The following is a 23239-nucleotide window of genomic DNA, read 5'->3' on the forward strand; positions in this document are numbered from 1 at the left end:
CGTCGCGTAAATGAAGTCACCTGCGTATGCGCGGTTGCCGTCCTCCCCAAGGCCGCCCCGCAAGAAGATGGCGGATGAACATTGCGGGGCGGTGGAGGAAAGGAGGACCTCCTTTAGAGAGGTCGGCCCGCCAATCGTTGGCCCCCATCGCGGGCCAGACCCCATCGGAGCCCCCCCCGGTGAAGGAACCCCCCCCCCAAACCAGGCTACCCCCCCCCCCCCCCAGCGTTCCCACACAGTTCCCACCGGCAGCGACCAGGTGTGGATGGTGCCGGCGGGAACCTGTCGTGTCGGAGTGGCCACTCGGCCTATCCGGGCTGGAGAATAGCGGGGTTACTGGAGAATCGCCGTTGTGAGTGTCTCGGGCAATTCTCCGGCTGGCGCAGCGCAGAACTCGACGGGGCCGTTCTCGCCGTTTGGGAGAATGACGGGACGGCGTCGGGAGATATAATGGCGCGGCCGGCGATTCTCCCAACCAGCGCGGCCTCGGAGAATCGCGCCCATGATCTCTAGGAGTGAACATCTTTCAACTCTACCAGAAGAATGGCAAGGACAGAAGCTGCAAAGGGACAGGCTTCCTAAAGTATAAGTTACAATCCAGATAACCATGGAATTGGGACCGAAAGAAGGTTTAAGACACCTAAAGTTAAGAGAACAGAGTCCAAGGTATTGTTCAGAAGAATTCAAGAAGGAGTAAACAAAGTGTTCTCAGTTAAAGAGATAATCGCAGTAACTAGATTTAAAATGAGACAGCAGACGTCACAGGTAGATGAAACGTTTGATGTCATTTTAATACAATCTGGAAGTCGAGAGTTAAAGCAATTATGAGCAGTGATGACCAAGAAATCCTAAAGGGAATGAAAAGGGTTGGTGTGAAATCCAGGACTGGGGTCTCTGGTAAAAGTGGAGTGGAAGCTTTGTTTGAAAGTGTAATTTGTAAGACCTGGACTGGAGTTTGGAATGCAAACCTCCAAGGGAAAGCATATTTATGCTAGAAGATTTTAACTTGTGTTTTTAGGAGTGGCATTTTGAAACTCTCATGTGATGATAATCTGGGGGATTCTGAGAAAACCACAGACACTAACTTGGGTTCAGAACGGAGTATGTATTCGACCAGTCATCTTGTATGCTTAAAAGGGACTTTGTCTGTTAATGAGACCATTGTATTTTAAGATGTACTTTGTAATCCATGTTAAGCTAAGGGGAGAGGAAAGGAGTATTGTATTATAACCTACTTTTCCATGTTTAATCCACTTTTTTTTGTTATTAAAACTAATTAGTGGTCTTGTGACTCTGTTCCGCCATAATTTTTTTTTTTAAAGTAAAAGTTACGGTCTTTTGAGCCAGAGTTCCATTCTGGGATCTTCCTGCCCAATTATAACATCAACTGGAATTGTAACATCAGATATTGTTCCCCCCTCCCATTTTAATCCACCATCGTCGCCCCCTTAAAAAATAAACCCTTAAACCCCCCCCCCCCGGCTTTGCAAACTACGGCCCTATCTCCAACCTCCCTTTTGTCTCCAAGATCATTAATGTTCTGAGGGCTCCCAAATATGTGCCCACATTTTCCACAATTCTATGCTTTAACCTTTTGAACCAAGTTTCCGTCCCTGTCATGGAACTAAAACAGTCCTTTAGCTAAGTCACAAATTTTAACCTATGTGACAGTGATAAAGGTAAACTAATGCTTATCGCTGTGCCTGTAGCCTTTGACATGATTGGCCACACCATCCTCCTCCAATTGTTAAGATCCAGGACCAGACCCAAACATTTGTTCTAAATCTCAAACATTTTTATTTTATTTGTAAAACTGTGACGAAAGGATCTTCACCCCAGGACTGATTAATCTGACCAATAGATATATTTTATGTTAAAACAAACTTTAATTTCAGCACAGAATTAACCACATTAACATCAAAGAAATTAGCTTTACAATTATCAGTTAAACAGTTCTTAAACGCAACGAAAACCCCAAATTTACACTTTACACCTTCACTATAAATATTCCAATCAAGCAACCCCAATATAGTTCAAATGCCATTATAAATAAAGTTAACAGAACAGGTTTATTTGCTTATCTATGTACAGACTTTTTGGAGAGGGAACCTTTCAAGAGCAATCTGAAAATCCTTCTGTCTTGTCAGAAGCTCAACCTGACAGCATTTGGCAAAGCTGATGTTCAACTTAAAATCTAATATCAGACTGCAAAATGATAGACAGACCTGGCTCCTCCCATTAGTTACATCATCTGTATTCCACTGGGATATTCTACCACCTGTTTAGCTAGGACGAAATATAATCCCTCATAAATTATCTACACGCCAGGGGATCTCCAGAAATCATAACAATGATCCATTAGGCCCTCTATAGGTAAACAAGTAAATGGTTAGAATAAATCATGGCCTCATGTTTACGACCTCTTAATTGTGGCTTTAGCAGGCATACAGTCTTAATCTAGATTTTAAAATTTTTTTTAGAGTACCCAATTATTTTTTTTTCAATTAAGGGGCAATTTAGCGTGGCCAATCCACCTAACCTGCGCATCTTTGGGTTGTGGGGGTGAAACCCACACAGACATGGGGAGAATGTGCAAACTCCACACGGACAGTGACCCAGGGCCTGGATTCGAACCCGGGTCCTCAGCGCCGCAGTCCCAGTGCTAACTACTGCGTCACATGCCGCCCTCTTAACCTAGATTCTTTAATAATATTACTTCAACAAACGCATACCTTAACTCAGACTTTTAACATTTTTATTGCAACAGATATAAAATACTATATATACCAATTTCTTACATTCACAAATGCCTTTGTAGTCCAGCTGGGTGAAGTTTCCAATCCCTGGGTCCATTCTTCGCCTTCAAATCACAGCTAGAGAATCAACCTGTCCACACCCGCCATCGCTGAAGCTTCCCCATGGATTTACCGTTAGCTCCCTCCTTTTAGTCCCTCTTACTGAAAATCCTTCTGTCATCTATATGCTGCCTCTTAGCACTATCTCAACACATTGGTTTCTGTACTTATGTTGATGACACCCAACTCTACCTCACAACAACCTCTCACAACCCCTCCACTGTCTCTGATTTGTCATATTGTTTGCCTGACATCCAGAATCAATGAGTAGAAATTTCCATTAAATATTGATAAAACAAGCCATTGTCATCAGTTCCAAGTCAAACTCCATTCCTCAGCCACCAACTCCATCTCTTTCCCTAGTACTATACCAAGCCATTCACAAGCCTGGTGTCATATTTGGAACCAAGGCAAACTTATGGGGCGGGATTCTCCGAAAACCCGGGCAAGTGTTGACGCCGGCGTAAACACCGGAGTGGTTCATGCCGGCGTCAACGGGCCTCCTGACCCAGCGATTCAGCGGCCCTCAGGGGGCCAGCACGGCGCCGGAGTGATGTACGCAGCTCCAGCGCCGATACGCGGCCCTGCACTGCCGGCGCATGCGCCTGGTGGCCGTCTCCGCACTGGCGCATACGCATGGTGGCCGTTTCCGCGCCGGCGCCACGCAACATGGCAGAGCCCAACAGCGAGCCCGAGCGGAAGACTCCCTCCAGATCGCTTGCGCCCACTGATCGGTTGCCGCCGATCGCGGGTCTGGATGCTGTGGAAGGCCCCATGGAGTCTGATCCCACCGGCCCCCCCAACAGGACAGCCACCGCGGCTGCGGGTCCGAGCTTCCGCCGGGTGGTACCAGGTTGGAACCACGCCGGCGGGAATTCGGCCGGTCGAACGCAAAGAATCGGCGTGGGGGCCTCTTTCAGCGGCCCCCGACCGGTGCCGCGTCGACTGCGTGGGCGTGATTGCCGCCGATTCTTCGATCGGCGGAGAATCGGGTGCCGGCGTCGTGGGAATTTCCCGCGTCAACGGCGATTCTCCGACCCGGTGCGGGATCGGAGAATCCCGGCCATGAGCATATCTCCACTCCTGCATGAAAACACTTAATTCCACATCTTTAGCACTGCCGATCTCTTGACCCTGCCTCAGCTCAATAGCACCTGAAATATTCATCCATGCATTTGCTATCTCTAAACAATGTTCCACTGTGCACAAACCTGAACACATCCCAAACTCTGCATTCAGCACTGACAGATGACAGGCTAAACTAAGGCCCCACCTGCCTGCTTGGTTGAATATAAAATAATCTCATACCCTGTGACTTGGCCAATATTTATTCCGCAAACAACATCACAAAAAAGATTACCTGGTCACCATCATTATTGTTTCAATATTGCTGAAAAAAGACATTTTGCGGAAGCATTTCATGCTGTATATCGCACAAACTCATGAACGGGCCTAACGCCATCCCTTTTTGCCCTGAAAAGTGCCCAGTCTACCTTAGATTATCCGAGAAGAATAAGGCATTTCAAAAATATGAACAACAGGTGAAGCCAGTTGTTTCATGCCGCTGCCATGTAGTAGCAATATGGGTGGTATCTGTCACTAACAGGATGCTGCCGTCAAGCCAAAAGACATTCTGACTATCACATCAATAAGTAATGCAATATATGAACTTCAATGCAAGTGTGATGCTAGGTATGTAGACTCTACGTCCCAAAGACTGTTGGATCATATCAAACAGCATGTCCTTGCTGCTGTTTGCAATGTGGAAGGTACAGGCCCTACCCACCAGCCCGTGCTTGCAAAACTCAAAACTCAGTGCCCAACATTAGATGTGATTCTGCAATTGGACAACATTTGCTAAATTTTCCTCAGTATGCTAAAACTTATGCTGACAACCAATTTAAGATTGTCAGTTGGACCCACAGTGTGCCACATTTACGTGTGCTAAGAAACCACATATATTAATACACACGCCCCGATTTGGACTCACACCAGCTAATCCTGGCAGGGGACTTTATAATGGTGCATTGCATCCTCAATTGGATAGGTTGAGGCAAACGGCTGTGAGGCCTTCGGCATGGCCAAGGTATTTTTGACCTTCATGGAGCAGATGGGGGAGCAGACCAGTGGAGATTTTTACACCCGGATGAAAAACATTTTTCTTTCTTCTCCAGGAACATCGGGTATATTCTAGGATCGATTTCTTTGTGGTAGGTAGGTCCCTGCTGCCGGGGTTGGTGGGGGTGGGGTAATCAGCGATAGTGATCTCTGATCAAGCTCCGCAGTTTGTGGATTTGGTCGTGGGGTTGGGCCCCGCTCAGCTCTCCCCCCCCCCCGTGGAGTTTGGAGACGTTGCTGTTGGCGGATAAGGGATTCTGTGAAAGGGTTTCCTCTGCCATTGAGGAGTATCTGGTTTAACAGAAGTGAGTAGATTTCACCTTCCAGCTTCTGGGAGGCTTTGAAGGTGATTATTAGAGGAGAGATCATTTTTTAAAGACACATAAGGAGAGGAGGAAAAGGGTGGCGAGGCAGAGGTTGGTGGATGTCATTCTGGAGGTTGGTCAGACTGGAGCTACTGGCAAGTAGAAGGAAATTGCAGTTGGAGTTTGGGCTGCTTTTGCCGGACAGGGCGGTGCGGCAGCTGTGACATTTGAGTGGGGGACTTTTTATGAGGATGGGGAGGTCAGTTGCCTGTTAGCGCATCAATTGAGGTGACAGATGGCTTCTCGGGAAATAGTGCAGGTAAAGGATTTGTGTGACAGGTTGGTCTCTGCCCCAGCCAAGGTGATAAGAGGCTTTTGAGGTTTTTTACCGTAACTGGTTCAAGTCAAAGCCCCTGAAGGACGGGTTGTCAATGCTGGGGTTCTTGGATGGTTTGTCTATCCCGATTGTGGAGCAGAGAGATAGGAGGAACTGGAGTCCCCACTGACCTCTAACCTTAGAGGAGATTATGAAATGCATTGGTCTGATACAATCCCATAAGGTACCTGGATGGGACGGATTCCCATCTTATTTTAGAAGATTTTTTTCAGGACAGCTGGCCCCGTTGCTGCAAGAAATGGTTAAGGATTCAATGTATCGGAGGACATTGCGGCCACATTGGTGTGCAGGTATCAAACTCTTTGATCTTAAAGGAAGATAAGGATCTGATAGAGTGTGGATTATATTGTCCTATTTCATTACTGAATGCAGATGCAAAGTTGTTTGCGACGGTCCTGGCTATGTGCTTGGAGCTCTGCCTCCCAGGGATTATATCGGAGGAGCAACCGGGATCGGTTATTGTTAGGCAGTTGTCAGCTAATGCTCCGAGACTGTTTAATGTTGTTTTGTCCCTCTCTCCAGTCCTTGAGCTGGAGATAATTATTTCATTGGATGTGGAAAAGGGGTTTGATAGGATGGAGTGAGGCTGTTTGAGATCCTTGGGAAGTTTTGTTTTGGGCCTAGATTTATAGCTTAAATCCAACTCTTATATTGGACCCCCACCGTGAGCATTCATACAAATGCTTTGAGTTCTGAGTATTTCCACCTGATGAGAGCCACGAGACAGTGGACTCCACTGTCCTCGCTATTGATTATCTCAGCGATTGAGCCTCTGGCTATAGCTTTGAGGTTATCCACAAAGTGGAGGGGGATAGACGGGGGATGGGATTATACGTGCACAATCTGTTGTTGTATGTGATGGACCCCCTTGTCAGGGGCTGGTTTAGCTCCCTGGGCTAAATCGCTGGCTTTTAAAGCAGACCAGGGCAGGCCAGCAGCACGGTTCAATTCCCGTACCAGCCTCCCCGAACAGGCGCTGGAATGTGGCGACTAGGGGCCTTTCACAGTAACTTCCTTTGAAGCTTACTCGTGACAATAAGCGATTTTCATTTCATTTTTTTCAATGCAGAGGAAATAATGAAGCTGCTTGGGAGTTTGGCTCCTTCTTGGGGTATAAATTGAACTTGGGTAAAAGAGAATGCTTTCCGGTGAATCTCACAGGGAGGGGAACCGATCTGGGGAGGTTGCCCTTTCTCTTGGCCAGGTCCAGCTTCTTTTATCTGGAAATCCAGGTCGCCCACGATTAGACCTCGCTCCACAAACTAAATTCCGGGGAGCTGGTCAATGTGGTGGTTGATTTAAAGAGGTGGGAAAACTTCCCGCTGACCTTAGCGGGTAGGTTTCAGTCAGTAAAGATGAATATCCTCCTACGGTTTCTATGTTTGTTTCAGTGCCTTCCAGTTTTCCTTCCTAAATCTTGCTTTGTGAAAGTCAGTAAAATTATATCTTCTTTTATTTGGGCGGGCAATACCCTACGGATTTGCATGGTGTATTTGCAAGGAGACAGGCAGTTGCGGGGGCTGGGGGGGGGTTCTGTCTATGCCCAAACTGTTATTTTATTATTCGGTGGTGAATAATGAGAGGATGCAGGGGTGGCACAGGGGGAAGGAGTCCACGTGGAAGCAGATGGAGAGCAGTGCCTGTAGAAGTTACAGTTTGAGGTCCTTGGTTGCGGCTCTCCTTCTGTTCTCCCAGGCTAAATGGGCTTCCAGTCCAGAGGTGGTAGCCACCTTGAGAATATGGAGACAGTTTAGGCAGTATTTTAAGCTGGGTGCTATGTCGTTGTTGGCCCCAATCTGTGAAATTCATTGTTTTGTACCAACGGCCTTGGACTCGTTTGGGACATGGAGGGACGAAGGACTGGAGCGGTTTGGGGATTTGTTTATAGATGAGAAGTGCGCTGTTTTAAATTAATAATTTAATAATCTTTATTGTCATAAGTAGGCTGACATTAACACTAAGGAATTTACTGTGAAAAGCCCCTAGTCGTCACACTCCAGCGCCTGTTTGGGTACACAGAGGGAGAATTAAGAATGTCCAATTCACCTAATAGCACGTCTTCCGGGACTTGTGGGAGGAAACCGGAGCACCCGGAGGAAACCCACGCAGACACAGGGAGAAAATGCAGACTCCACACAGACAGTGACCCAATCGAACCAGGAGCTGTGAAGCAACAGTGCTACCCACTGTGCTACAGAATGGTTGGGCAAGTACCGGCATCCGAGAGCTAACCTGTTTCGGTATTATCAGTTATCTGCCTTTGTACCTAAGGAAATTACTTCCTTCCCCTGGGCACCTTCACCCTCGCTGATGGATAGGGTTCTATCGGTGGTTGATGTAGGGGAAAGGAAGATGTTGGACATTTATAGTTGACTTGGTTGATGGAATGGGTTCCACTGGATGAGGTCAAGTGGAAGTTGGAGAAGCTATGCTGGGGGAGGGGTAGAGGTGTGGTGTGTGTGTGGAGTGAGGCTCTACACAGAGTCAAATCCATTTAGTTGGGCACGAAGCTCAGCCTCATTCAGTTTAATAAGAAGTCTTACAACACCAGGTTAAAGTCCAACAGGTTTGTTTCAAATCACTAGCTTTCGGAGCGCTGCTCCTTCCTCAGGTGAATGAAGAGGTAGGTTCCAGAAACATATATATAGACAAAGTCAAAGATGCAAGACAATGCTTTGAATGCGAGCATTTGCAGGTAATTATCTGGTCAAAGGGACCATTGGGGCCAAAGGGACCCAAAACCATTTTCTCCATTTTTGTCAGCAACAAACAAGGCAAGAGAAAATGGTGGGTCGCGCAGGTCGGTCGGCGTGGGCCGTGAAGGTCAGCCGGCGTGGATCGCGAAGGTTGGCCGGCGTGGGTCGCGAAGGTCGGCCGGCGTGGGTCGCAAAGGTCGGCCGGCGTGGATCGCGAAGGTTGGCCGGTTTGTAAAAATGGGTCCCCGGAACAAAAGTTTGAAAAACACTGCTCTAGGGATGAGTGTAGGGAGATGGCGTCTGCTGTGGACCAATTGCGGTAGTATGCGAATTGCAGTGGATCAAGGTGTTCTGGGAGTGTGGAGGTGATGCGCTTCAGGACCAACCTCTCGAAGCACTTCATTGCGACTGAAGTCAGGGCCACCGGACGGTTGTCATTGAGGCATGTTGCCTGGTTCTTCTTTGGCACCGGTATGATGGTGGTCTTCTTGAAGCAGGTGGGGACCTCGGAGTGGAGTAGGGACAGGCTAAAGGTATTCGCGAACACATCTGTCAGCTGGTCCACGCAGGCTCTGAGTGCACGACCAGGGATCCCGTCCGGACCTGTCTCCTTCAAGAGTTCACTTTCAGGAAAGCCGGAAAGCTTGACTTCGGAAACTGTGATGGTGGGCATGGGTGTGTGATGGGCTGCTGGGGCACTCGACAGTGGATTGTTGGTTTCCTGATCGAACCAAGCATAAATACATTGAGTTCATCGGGGAGGGGTGCACTGCTGCTGGAGATACTGCTCGGCTTTGCTTTGTAGCCCGCAATGTTGTTTAGGTCTTGCCACACCCGCCGGGAGTCTGTAACGCTAGTCTGTGATTCTTTTGCGTCTCCTTCTTCAGCACCGCGTTAGGAATTCTTGGGGTTGAGTTGGAACCTTGCCCTTTTGTGGCTATCTTTGGGATTTCAGATTTACCGGAGCTGCAGACGGGGGTGAAGGCAGATGTCCTTGTCTTCGCCTTACAAATAGCCCGAAGGTTAGTTCTGTTTGGATGGAAGTCTTCGGTCCCGCCCAGTGCCTCGACATGGTTAAGTGAACTGATGGAATTCACTTAAAATGAAAAAATCAAGCATATCTTGAGAGGGTCGATGGAAGAGTTCTACATGAGGTGGCAGCCGTTCATTTCCTACTTCAGGGAGCTGGTCAGATGTTAGGGGGGGTGGGTCCATGTGATTTTTGTTCTATTAGGGTTTGGTTTTGGGGAGGGGGGTTGGAATATTGTAATTGTCAAGTGAAAATGATTCTGATGTTATATTGGAAAATGTTTTTAATAAAAATATATATATTTAAAACGACAATGCCTCTCCACTTGCCACCAATAAGAATCTCTTCTCATACCGTAGAAAGTTGTTGTTTACCCTGACACTGGTATTCTTCTGATTGTCCTGATGAGTGCAAGATGAAGAGCTTTGACGAAGTATCATTTTTCAGCCATACTCAAGTTCTGTACTATCAGGTCACTATTCACATTGCTGTTTGTTGGGGTTTTAGGGCGGCACAGTAGCACAGTGTTTAGCACTGCTGCTTCACAGCGTCAGGGTCCCAGGTTCGAATCCTGGCTTGGGTCACTGTCTGTGCAGAGTCTGCACGTTCTTCCCGTGTCTGCATGGGTTTCCTCTGGGTGCTCTGGTTTCCACCCACAAGTCCCGAAAGACGTGCTGTTAGGTAAATTGGACATTCTGAATTCTCCCTCCATGCACCCGAACAGGTGCTGGAAAGTGGCGACTAGGGGCTTTTCACAGTAACTTCATTGCAGTGTTAATGTAAGCCTACTTGTGACAATAAAGATTATTTATTTATATGAGCACAAATTAGTTGTGCTCCTACTTTATGACAGTGAGTACACTCCAAAAAATGTTTCATTGGCTGAAAAGCACTGAGACATCTGCTAGTTGTGAAAAGCATCATATAAATCCTTTTCTTTATGTATTGCCATGTGTGATATGTTTGTGATCTCACAATTTGGATTTATTAAACCTCATAAAATATTTGTATATTAAAATAATGCGAGATTTATTAAACCTCACAAAATATTTGTATATTAAAATAATGCGAGAAAATAAAATTCAAATTGTACAGAAATAATGTATGTATTTCTTAATCAGATGTGAAATCATGGAACAGAATAAAGCTATTCGCGGTTTCCAGCCTAATGCAATTTAAACATTTTTATAAATATTGCAGCTTCAGGTAAACATTAAAATGTAATCTAGATATAAAGCAACAATATAAAAGTGATTAAAAAAGGGTGCACCAGAGAGAAGGAATACATATGTGTATGTCCTTCAAGAGTAACCATCACAAAAGACTTTAAATTAAAAATGAGAACAGCCAGCTAGCTGTACACTAAGGATGTATTATTTTAAAGCTGATGTACAATTGCAGGCTGCTCATGCTCTAATTGAGATGATCGCATCAAATCTTACTACTTTGTAGAAAAAATCGTCAGCACTTAAATAGTTATCGATTAAGAATCCTGTGTCAAGTATTTACAAGCCCTGAGCACTTTACAAAACACAGCAAATAAAATGGGTTGAGCCCATTTTTCTTTGTCCAATTCCAACCATCTTCCTATGACATCATCTTATTTGCATGCTTAATACTTTCTGTTCAACCAATGATATTTGCATCTGGGAGGAAACCCAGCTAAGAACGATTTTCACGAAGTTGAGGTGTCATCCGAATTGTGGGGAGTTGAAAAGCCTGTTTAACAGCCAGCAGAGATGTGACTGCTTCAAACTCATTGCTTAAGTATTCCGGACTAAGGAAACTGGAACACGATTTTTACCAGCTTTAGTTTCATATTTTTGCAAGATACTGAGCAACAATCTTAACGTACGTATTAAGGAACTTTGAAAAGCAAGATTTATCTTTGTTCTACATGACCAGAATTCTGATTATCAAGAAGGAAATACCTATTGTGCAATCTCGCAATCCGGGTCAGTTACAGCAATGTTCTTGTACAAACAGTTTTAAACCAAGCTTACTCATCAGCAGAAATAGGGTTAGCTGGCACGCAAACGAAGTCAATGTCGAATGAATAGCCGAGTGTCCACTCCCTACAATAAAGATCCAGCAAAATAAGCCATTTCACACCACTTTTTTGCCAAGATGCAGTGTCACCGTAAATCTAGCACAGGGATACAATCTTAACGGTGATCGAATAGGGATCGTAACGTTAACAGGAATAGTGCTCACCATGGCCTCAAACGCTACGTGTACCCCTGACGACACCTTTAAATACACACTTTACACCAGTGTCTACAGCATGGTGTTTATCGTCGGCCTCGGATCAAATTGCGTGGCCCTGTACGTTTTGAGGTGTTCCTTAAAACTTCGAAACGAAACGATAACCTACATGACCAATCTTGCCGTGTCAGACTTGCTGTTTGTCTTCACGCTGCCCTTTCGGATTTTCTATTATGTGACCAGAGACTGGCCATTTGGGAATTTGTTGTGCAACATTTCAGGAACACTGTTTCTCACCAATATGTATGGGAGTATCCTCTTCCTGACCTGCATCAGCGTGGATCGATTCCTGGCCATCGTCCACCCTTTTCGATCAAGAATGCTTAGAACGAAAAAAAAGGCTATCATTGTGTGTGTGGCCGTGTGGGTGACGGTGCTCACCGGAAGTGTGCCGGCAACCTTCTTACAAACGACGAAGGGCACAGCTAATCAGACCAAAACCTGCTTCGAAAACTTTTCCAGCGACACCTGGAAAACCTTCCTGTCGAAGATAGTCATATTTATCGAGATCGTGGGCTTCTTCATCCCTCTGCTGCTGAATCTCTTCTGTTTTTCAATGGTGCTAAAAACTTTAAAACAGCCCATTACCCTTTCCCGCAGCAAGTTCAACAAGAAGAAAATCCTCCGCATGATTGTGGTCCATTTCCTCACTTTCATTTGCTGCTTTGTACCCTATAATGTAACCTTGGTGATGTACTCACTGGTGAGGACTGGGACGGTGAGGAACTGCTTTGTGGTAACTACAGTTAAAACAATGTACCCCATCACTTTGTGCTTTGCCGTCTCCAACTGCTGCTTTGACCCAATTGTCTATTACTTCACTTCAGAAACCTTTCAGAATTCCATCAAGAGAAAGTCTAAGTCACTGAGACTTGACTCGGACTTTTCCGAGGCTTTGCACCAAAGTTTCCCCACCAAAAATCTGCGGCTAATATCCGTCAATTCAGAGTCGACTGTTTAAAATCTCTACGGCTATTTTTGTTACCGAATGAACTTTGAAACAAATGATAAATGTCGAGATCTCGTAAGCATGTGTTTTTATTATTATGCAAACCAGGATAACGTTTCTGTGCAAATATATGACCTCGTGCACTTGAAATCTTGAGCAGTAATTATCGCCCCTGTCAGTGGGGTGTAGCTAATGGTTCTGAGTATAGCAAAGGATTGAAAACTAATATCCTGTAGGGAAATCGCACAACATGGGTGGGGGAGGGAGGCAGGAGAAAGCGAAAGTTCCTATTTCATTCATAGAGCTATCCACTTAAAGTATTCTTTAGTTTTCCTATTTCACCCAAATTTCATTTAATGCAGTAAAGAGCGGGTGATTATGAACAACAGTTATGTCAATGTAATGGATTTGTCAGAGGTACGAGACAGATCAATAGCCGCACACGCCTTTGATCCAAGGCACTGCTTCAACTAAAGGGGTTTATTTTTTTAATCTCTATAAATGGAAATATACATTAATTGTTTAGAAAGAACATCTATATTTTTAAACATTTGTATATATAAAATAAATCTAACATTCTGACATCTTGGCTGTGTGTATCTATGAACATTTACAATGAAATAGTCAGGGCACTGTAACAATGACATTACCTTTGCATCAAGTTAACCAAGGTATGAGCAATATGAATTCAAATGTAGAAGAAATCATAGAATATCATTCTGTAAATGACTTGAATGAGGCTAGATAAATCAGGCTGCTTGACTTTCAGATTTATCTTTTTGTGATAAGTACTGTACAATTGAGGAAGATATCCTACTTTATTTTCTGAAACATCTGTCTGTCTTTAAAAATTAAGCTAATTAGAGATGCTTCTGAGCAGGTCCAAAGTAAATTTCCATTTAGAAGAATTGTGCAGGTCAAAGCATATTTTCTATTAATTTATACCTGAAATCTGTAGGGATTTTCCCAAACTAACACATTGGTGACAATGCGAACAGCTGACACACTTCCCCAGGCAGATGGAGCAAAGCAATTGTAGCATTTTCTCTTGCCACCAAGTAATAAAACCAGTAACATTATGAAAATACGTTGACTTGCAGACTGACATCATGCAATACTAACTGAAATAACACTTTTAAGAGCACTACTAAAACAGAATAGGGATTTCTGCAGAGAAGACAATGTTTTCGCTTTCATAATCTACAGGCCAATGCCTCGTTATAATTCCAATTTGTGTTTCATGCAAGTAAGATTAATCTGATGAAATAATTTCAGAAAAAAAAAGCTTAACCTTAATTTATACTTATGACCTGAAATAATTTAAATAATTTAATATTTAGAAACCAGTGCCATGTTACAAGAAACTACTTTTAAAAATATATTTTTCTGAAATTAGATTTGGTCTGGAAAAAGATTTTGAAGAAGGAGACAGGAATTCAGGGCCTAGATGGCTGAAGGCACAGATGTCAATGTTGTGTGGCGAAAGGAGAAGGGTCAGAATTGGAAGAACGCAGAATTGGGAGGGTTGTAAGTCAGGGGAGGTTGTAAAGGGGGGGAAAGATGAGGTTATTGAGGGTCCTGAACAAGAGGAGGCATTTGGAAACCACAAGTCAACATAGGTCAGCAAGCACAGGATTGATGGGAAAGCATGTTAGAATTTGGATGAGCTAAAGTTTACAGAAGGTGAAGGATTAGATGCCAACCAAAAGACCATTTTGGCAGTGGATGGATTAAGGCAGGGGCAGAGACCGTCCTGTTCCAGAGTTGTAAGAAGATGGCCTTTGTAATGGGAGTAAATATTGAATCAGTTAAGACTCAAAAGAAACAAACATGAAGATAGGCAAAGGTGGATTCACCACTATACACAATATACTCAGCTTTCATTACAATAGCATACTCCCTGACACAAAAGGTACATCTTGCAAAAATAGTAATGGTTTGAGATTGGCGGTGTACTCCCACAAAGAGCAACACACCATCTGAGTGACATTGTGGTAAATCCACACTTTCAGTTTCCAAAAACCTTTTGAAAATGTATTTTTCTGCTTGGCAATCTCAGTGACAATGTGGTAATACCTACACTTTGACTTTCCAAAAGTCTTCTGAAAATGTAATTTCCTATTGATAATGCGAGAGACGCAGTCCATGAGAAAAGTATGATGAGGATTCAGGACTAGGAACGGTAACACTTTAAATCTAGGTATAGGGACACAATACGTTATTCAGTCTCTTGAGCCTACTCTGCCATTCAGTTAGATCATGTCTGATCTGCACCTTAACTCCATCTACTCAGAGTACTTGCTCTAGTTCTGTAACCGTTGATATCTTTTGTCCATCAAAAATCTACCAATTCGTTTCCCCTAGGCATCGACAAGAATGTTTCAAAGTGACTGCCAAAAATAATTACAGGGTATAAATCGTCGTTTGTGAACAGCAAATCCTATCTAGATTGCCTGCGATTTTCTCTCTCCTCAGCTATAGACGGTGCCTTTTTAAAAAACTTAGATAATAGCTATAGTTCTTTCGGTGATCTTCCTTTAATAATCAGAAACTCCTCAGCAAAGCTGTTTGATGCTCGAGCCTTTCCCCTTTATCCATTCGCTTCTGATCCTCTCCGAGTTTGCTTTGAACTTGCCTGTTTTTATCAATCACTTCCTTTAGGAGGAAAACAAAAACTTTCCCATCCTCCATTTATTCATTCAGCTTACTGCTGACCATTTCCACACTTTATGTTCAGCCATTTTTGAATGCTGGATTCATCATTGATTTTTTTAAAGAATCCTAATGTTCACAGAATTTATCTTTACCAGAATAAAATGTCAACACTGGGACCGAACTGAACAAAGATTCACTTTATTCGTTGTAGTTCTTATTTCCCGAAAGTCCAGCGCTTAGAATCTTTTTTTTTTCAATTCAGTGGCTTGTTTCTTTTCCTTCAACAACCGCCCGCTTTCGCTTCATTCCTCGCTGGTTTTCTCTTTCATTACTGCCCGAGTAATTAACACGAGCAGCTTTCACAGAGTTTGTATTTCCATTGAGGCGTGCCCATGAAGCAGTGAATTTTACATCAAATATATGGATGAGAATAAAGACAGGGTGTAACAACCAGTATGAACAGTGTCAGATCTGATGTTAAAGGTCCTGGTCTTGTGTGTTTTTTTAATGATCTTAGTAACAGAAATCAAAGCTGATTTGTTGTAACAGTGTAACCAAATTAATATTTGCCAAACATCCTAATATATAGGATGCCCCCATTGGCAAGGTGTTGCACAATGTATTTTAACAGGACTAAACAGGGCAGATGCATAAAGAATGTTTCAATGGTGGGGGAGTCCAGAACTAGGGGTCATAGTTTGAGGATAAGGGGTAAACCTTTTAGGACTGAGGTGAGGAGACATTTCTTCACCCAGAAAGTGGTGAATCTGTGGAATTCACTACCACAGAATTGTTGAGTAGTTGAGGCAAAAACATTGTGTAATTTCAAGAAGGAGTTAGGACTCAAGGGATCAAGGCATATGGGGGGAAGGCGGCATCAGGGTATTGAACTCGATGATCAGCCATGATATGTAAAGCAGAAAATAGGCCTTCACAGACAAATAGTTAGAAAGATGCACTTTTTAAAAATTTGTTGCAAAAATCCATCTGGTTCACTAATGTCCTTTAGGGAAGGAAAGCTGCCATCCTTACCTGGTCTGGTCTACATGCGACTCTAAACCCACAGCAATGTGTTTGACTCTTAAATGCCCAAGCAAACCACTCAGTTATATTAAACGGCTACAAAGTCTGCAAAAATAAATTAAACCAGGCAAATCACCAAGCATCTGTAAATACAATGGAAAACCCATATCTGCTGACCTGAGAAGCCTCTCATACTAACAGCTGGGTGTTATGGCAAAATTTGGAGAGCTGAACCACAGACTGTTTAAGCAAACTTCTGACACCGTCACACTCATAGAATCATACCTTACAGACAATGGCGCAATTCTCCCAAAAGTGAACAAAGTCCCCTATCGAGTGTTTTTAGGCACATGTTTCTCAGCACTCGCTGGGTCGAGAAACACGTGGCTATTCAGCGTGACTTGCGTTGAATAAAGGGCCTGAACGAAGAATGCGTAGCTGAGGCCGCACATAGCTCCCTTTATTTACAGTGGGAGCTCTGCTCACTGGAACTCCCCACTGTAGCGAGTGATCAATGGCATCCCGATCTCTGAGGCCACTGAAACAATCCCCGACCTCTCCCCAGCCTAAACGTGAAATGGAAGGATCCCCCCCCCCCCCCAAACACCTGCGCCAGGCAACCCCAGGCAAATCATTCAAACAAATGTCAGCTTGGCACCCTGGCGGTGCCCATACCAGCTGGCAGTGCCACCTGGGCAGTGCAAGGCTGACACCCAAGTGGTACTGCTAGGGTACCCAGGTGACAACAGCAGTGCCAGGGCACCACCCTGCCCAAAGGACATGCAGCCAGGGGCCTCCAATCCCTATGGAGACCCCCACGAGTGCCATTCTGTTTGGCCCCCGTTTATGGGGACCAGTACCAAACGGCTTTTGCCTGAGGTCTTTGAGGCAAAGGGGTTGAATTGCAAAGCTGCAGGAACCTCAGGAATCTGCGCATTAGAGTGAGGCTTATTGCGGGATTCACATTGCAACGTCTCGCGAGATCGCGTTGAATCTCGTGAGGCACTGCGAGCCGGGTAGACTCCGGGAGCGGCGGTCTCCCAGCTTTCAATGGCCACGCTGCACTGCAGCGAGCTGCTTTCTGGGCACAGCCTGGCCGTTGGATCACACCCAATGTTCTAAACATAGCCATCTCTAGGTATGTTCTGTCTCACCATCCCAAAACATACTTGAAATTATTTTCACCAATCCAACCTTTGCAGATACATCTATCCATGACAGTCTTGGTAGGACCACTGCACAGTCCCTGTGGAGTTTGAAGTCCCGTCTTCACATTGACGATACCCTCCATCGTGTCGGACAGCACTACCACCTTGCTAAATGGGTTTGTTAGAGCAGATCTAGCAACTCAAAATGTGGGTCACAAGCAGATAAACTGCTCAACCACAGTCTGTAATCTCATGGCCTGACATAATCCCTAATTTTACCATTACCACCAAGCCAGGGTATCCACACTCATGCATTGATGAGTTCAAGAGGGTATGTCAGGAGCAGCACCAGATGTAACTAAAAATTAGGTGCTGACCTGGTGAAACTAACATAAGACTATCTGCTTACCAAAAAACCATAGCAGCATGCGATAGACACAACTTTAAACATTTTTTTTATTCAAACTTGTATCAAAGTAGGTTACAGCAAATAAACACCCAGGAAACATTCCCCCCCCCCCCCCCGCGACGAACAGCTCCTCAAACACGGTCACAAACATCCCCCACCTTTTCTCGAACTCCCCTGCTGAGCCCCTTAACTCATACTTTATCTTCTCCAACCTCAGGAAGTCGTACAGGTAACCCAGCAATGCTGCTACCCCCGGTGGCGATGCCGACCGCCACTCCAGCAAAATTCGACGCCGTGCAATCAGAGAGGCGAAGGCCATGACAACGGCCTCCCTCCTCTCCATGAGCTCTGACTTTTCTGAAACCCCAAATATCGCCACCAAAGGGTCCGGGTCCACTCCCTCCTCCACTATCCTGGCTAAGACCGTGAACACTCCCGCCCAGAATCTTCCCAATTTTTCACAACCCCAAAACATGTGCGCATGATTCGCTGGCCCTCGCCCACACCTCTCACTAATCTGCTAACCCCTGAAAAAACCCATTCATTCTCGCCCGAGTCATATGCACCCTGTGCACCACCTTAAACTGTATCAGGCTCATCCTTGCACAAGAGGAGGTCCCGTTTACCCTTCGCAGGTATTTTCACCATCTGCTCACCTCCCTGCTCCCCCAGCCACTTATATATATCCCCAATTCTTCCCTCCCCTTCCACACACGTAAGCAGCAGTCACTCCAGCAGGGTGTATCTCGGCAATATAGGGAATCCCTTCCAGACCTTTCGTGCAAAGTCTCTAACCTGTAGATACCTGAACTCACTACCCCTCGGCAGCTCTACTCTCTCCCTTAACTCCTCCAGACTGGCAAACCCTTCCTCCAAATACAAATCCCTCACCTTGACCAGCCCCAATTCCCTCTACCCCCTGTATACGCTATCTATCCCCCCCGGCTCAAACCCATGATTCTCGCACAGCGGCGTTAGCACCAACATTCCTTCCACCCTAAAATGCCTCCTCAGCTGATTCCATATCTTCACTGTGGACTGCACCACTGGGCTCCCTGAATACCTACTCGGAGCCATTGACAATGCTGCCGCCACCATAGCCCTCTAACTAGACCCCTTACAAGATTCCTCCTCCATCCTAACCCACTGTACCCCTTCCTTCTCCTTCCCACCATCACCGCAACTTGTCCATATTCGCCGTCCAGTAATAATGAAGCAAGTTTGGCAACGCCAACCCCCCCTGCCTCCTCTGCCTTTGTAGCAGGGTCCTCCCCACCCTCGGCACCTTCCCCGCCCATACAAAGTCAGAGATGATTGTGTCCACTTTCCGAAAAAAGGCCTTTGGTTTAAAGGTCGGGAGAGCCTGAAAGATAAACAAGAACCTCGGCAGAATATTAATTTTCACCACTTGGACCCTCCCTGCCAACGTTAAGTGCAGTGTATCCCACCTCTTAAGATCCTCCCTGGCCTCCTCCACCAGCTTCGTTAAGTTCCACTTATGGAGCCCCGTCCATTCCCTCGCTACCTTACTATCTGTAATCTCATGGCCTGACATAATCCCTAATTTTACCATTACCACCAAGCCAGGGTATCCAAACTCATGCATTGATGAGTTCAAGAGGGTATGTCAGGAGCAGCACCAGATGTAACTAAAAATTAGGTGCTGACCTGGTGAAACTAACATAAGACTATCTGCTTACCAAAAAACCATAGCAGCATGCGATAGACACAACTTTAAAAACATTTTTTATTCAAACTTGTATCAAAGTAGGTTACAGCAAATAAACACCCAGGAAACATTCCCCCCCCCCCCCCCCCGACGAATAGCTCCTCAAACACGGTCACAAACATCCCCCACCTTTTCTCGAACTCCCCTGCTGAGCCCCTTAACTCATACTTTATCTTCTCCAACCTCAGGAAGTCGTACAGGTAACCCAGCAATGCTGCTACCCCCGGTGGCGATGCCGACCGCCACTCCAGCAAAATTCGACCTCTACCTCACTCTTCTTTATGGCTTTTTTAGTAGCTTTCTGTTGTCCCCTGAAGACTTCCCAGTCCTCTAGTCTCCCACTAATTTTTGCCACTTTGTATGTTTTTTCCTTCAATTTGATACTCTCCCTCACCTCCTTAGATATCCACGGTCGATTTTTCCCCTTTCTACCATCTTTCTTTTTTGTCGGTATGAACCTTTTCTGAACACTGTCAAAGATCGCTCGGAAGGTTCTCCACTGTTCCTCAACTGCTTCACCGTGAAGTCTTTGCTCCCAGTCTACCTTAGCTAGTTCTTCTCTCATCCCATTGTAATCGCCTTTGTTTAAGCACAAAACACTAGTGTTTGATTTTACCTTGTCATCCTCCAACTGTATTTTAAATTCCGCCATATTGTGGTCGCTCCTTCCAAGAGGATCCCGAACTATGAGATCATTAATCAATCCTGCCTCATTACACAGGACCAGATCTAGGACCGCTTGTTCCCTTGTAGGTTCCATTACATACTGTTCCAGGAAATTATCCCAGGCACATTCTATAAACTCCTCCTCAAGGCTGCCTTTACCAACCTGGTTAAACCAATCGATATGCAGATTAAAATCGCCCATGATAACCGCTGTGCCATTTCTACATACATCCGTTATTTCTTTGCTTATTGCCTGCCCTACCATCCTGTTACTATTTGGTGGCCTATAGACTACTCCTATCAGTGACCTTTTCCCCTTACTATTCCTGATTTCCACCCAAATTGATTCAACCTTGTCCTCCATAGCACCAATATCATCCCTTACTCTTGCCCGGATGCCATCCTTAAACAACAAAGCTACACCGTCCATTCTATCCTTTCGTATAGTCTGATACCCTTGGATATTTAACTCCCAGTCGTGACCATCTTTTAACCAAGTTTCAGTAATGGCCACTAAATCATAGTCATTCACGATGATTTGCGCCATCAACTCATTTACCTTATTTCGTATACTACGAGCATTCAGGTAAAGTACATTTATACTGTTTTTTATGTCTTTGTTATGAATCCTAACACCTTGATCAGTAACTTTTCGCAATTTATTTTTCCTCTTACCCTTTCTCCTAATTTTCCTTGTCTTTGAACCCATATCTCTACAAAATAACCTGTCACGTAACCTGCTGCCTTGATCTCCATTAACCATTTTACTGTCCATAGCTTTACACTTCCCTTCCCCCCAACTTGCTAGTTTAAAGTCCTTGTGACCAACCTATTTATCCTATTCGCTTGAACACTGGTCCCAGAATGGTTCAGGTGAAGACCGTCCCAACGGTACAGGTCCCTCCTGCCCCAGTACTGATGCCAATGCCCCATGAAATGGAATCCCTCTTTCCCGCACCACTCCTTTAGCCACGTGTTAACTTCTCTAATTTTCTCAACCCTATGCCAATTGGCACGTGGCTCGGGTAGTAATCCAGAGATTATAACCCTGGAGGACCTATTCTTTAATTTAGTCCCATCTTTGGGTTCTGGGGGCAAAATCCACGCAAACACGAGGAGAATGTGCAAACACTACACGGACAGTGACCCAGAGCTGGGATCAAACCTGGGACCTCGGCGTTGTGAAGCAGCAGTGCTAACCACTGCACCACCGTGCTGCCCCACCTCCCGATCATTCACGTGTGCATGACAGCTACAGCTTGGGGCATTCGGAGATCCCCGGCGTTTTCAAGGAACGCTCCACGATAACGGGTTGGCTCTTGGGGGCTGAGGCCTGGCTAATGATGCCAGTACGGAGGCCGGCGACCAATGCTGAGACACGTTATAATGAGGCACATGTGGCCACCCGTGCTGTCATTGAGCAGCTGCATTAGAATGTTCAACATGCGGTTCCGATGCCTCAACTGTTCTGGGGTGCACTACAGTACACCCCCAAGAGGGTTGTCCGCTTTGTGGTGGTCTACTGTGTCCTCCACAACCTAGCACAGCAGCGGGCGATGTGATGGAGGTGGAGGAGGAGGGACATACAGCCTTGTCTGTGGAAGATGAAAAGTGGTCGGACCAGGAGGGACTGACGGACGGGCCCGGGTAGGACTCGAGAGAGCAGCCGATGGATGGAGGACAAGCAGTGGCGGTGAGGGTTGGGCATGTCCAGAGGACCAGGAAGGCCCTCATCCTCACCAGTTTCTCAGAGGATGAGGCTTCATCCGTCAACGCGCCACCTCCCCAACCATTCCCCCACTCCCCAACCATTCCCCATCCCCCCACTCCCCAACCAGTCCCCTGTCTCTCCCACTCCCCAACCTTTCCCCTGCTCCCCCCCACTCCCCAACCATTCCCCCATCCCCTCCACGCCCCAACCATTCCCCCGTCCCCTCCACTCTCCAACCATTCCCCCATCCCCTCCAATCCCCAACCATTCCCCTCCCGCCACCCATTCCTCCGACCCGCCCTACCCATTTACCACCCCCCACCCTTCCAGGGTCTACGTAACATCACCATCGGGCAATGTGCCTGTGTTGGCACTGTCAGCGGGTCAATGTACAAGGCAGGAGGGTGATGATATCCCATTGTGAGGAAACTCTGATGCTCCTCAATCTATGCCATAGTCTGACTCCTGTCTTTCTGCTGACAACGCTCTCACACTTATCGCCTGCATGTGGTAAGGCCAAATCTAGGACCAGTGTGCCCGGTGGGCTGAGGCCATTGGAGTGTGGAGGGCCCTTATGGCCTTGGTGGTCACCTTGGGACGGAGGGGCATTTGGAATGAGCTCCAGTGGCCCCTGCGTCATCTGTTCTGCCAGCACTAGAGGCTCCCATTTTCGTTTTTTTTTAAATAATTTTTATTCGGGTTTTCACAAAATATCAACAACAGAATGAAAAAGAAACCCAATAAAATTAAATACTGAATAAATTAAAACAACCCCCGTACCCCCCTATACATAAATAATAAATTAAAACCCCGAGTTAACAAAAAGCAAACATAGCAAATATATACACCCCCTCAGATCCCCCAGGGTAAATAAACAAAAATAAACTAGAACCCCCCCCCCCACCCCCGCGCAGGGTTACTGCTGCTGCTGTCCATTGCCTACCGTTCTGCCAGGAAGTCCAAGAACGGTTGCCACCGCCGAAAGAACCCTTGCACCAATCCCCTTAAGGCAGATTTCACCCTCTCCAATTTAATAAACCCCGCCATATCGTTGATCCAGGGTTCCACGCTTGGGGGCCTCGCATCCCTCCACTGAAGAAGAATCCTTCGCCGGGCTATCAGGGACGCAAAGGCCAGAATATCGGCCTCTTTCGCCTCCTGCACTCCCGGCTCCTCTGCAACCCCAAATATTGCGAGCCCCCAGCCCGGCCTGACCCTGGATCCTACCACCCCCGACGCCGTCCTCGCTACGCCCTTCCAAAATTCCTCCAGCGCTGGGCATG

General features: G+C 45.9%; 3 protein-coding genes across 6 annotated transcripts in view; 2 read left to right on the forward strand and 1 right to left on the reverse strand.

Moving 5' to 3' along the window:
- The window catches only part of LOC140428147 (RCC1 and BTB domain-containing protein 2-like), a 352551-nt gene that overhangs the window by 273033 nt on the left and 56279 nt on the right, over positions 1-23239 (forward strand). The gene's annotated exons all lie outside the window — the stretch shown is intronic.
- The window catches only part of rb1 (retinoblastoma 1), a 416864-nt gene that overhangs the window by 133938 nt on the left and 259687 nt on the right, over positions 1-23239 (reverse strand). The gene's annotated exons all lie outside the window — the stretch shown is intronic.
- On the forward strand, positions 11058-13199 carry LOC140428150 (lysophosphatidic acid receptor 6-like). Its single transcript, XM_072514273.1, has one exon. The coding sequence runs from the start codon at positions 11617-11619 to the stop codon at positions 12625-12627; it is 1011 nt and encodes a 336-aa protein (XP_072370374.1). The 5' UTR covers positions 11058-11616; the 3' UTR covers positions 12628-13199.

The sequence above is a fragment of the Scyliorhinus torazame genome, chromosome 8 (genome assembly GCF_047496885.1).
Source record: "Scyliorhinus torazame isolate Kashiwa2021f chromosome 8, sScyTor2.1, whole genome shotgun sequence".
NCBI classification, from domain to species: Eukaryota; Metazoa; Chordata; class Chondrichthyes; order Carcharhiniformes; family Scyliorhinidae; genus Scyliorhinus; species Scyliorhinus torazame.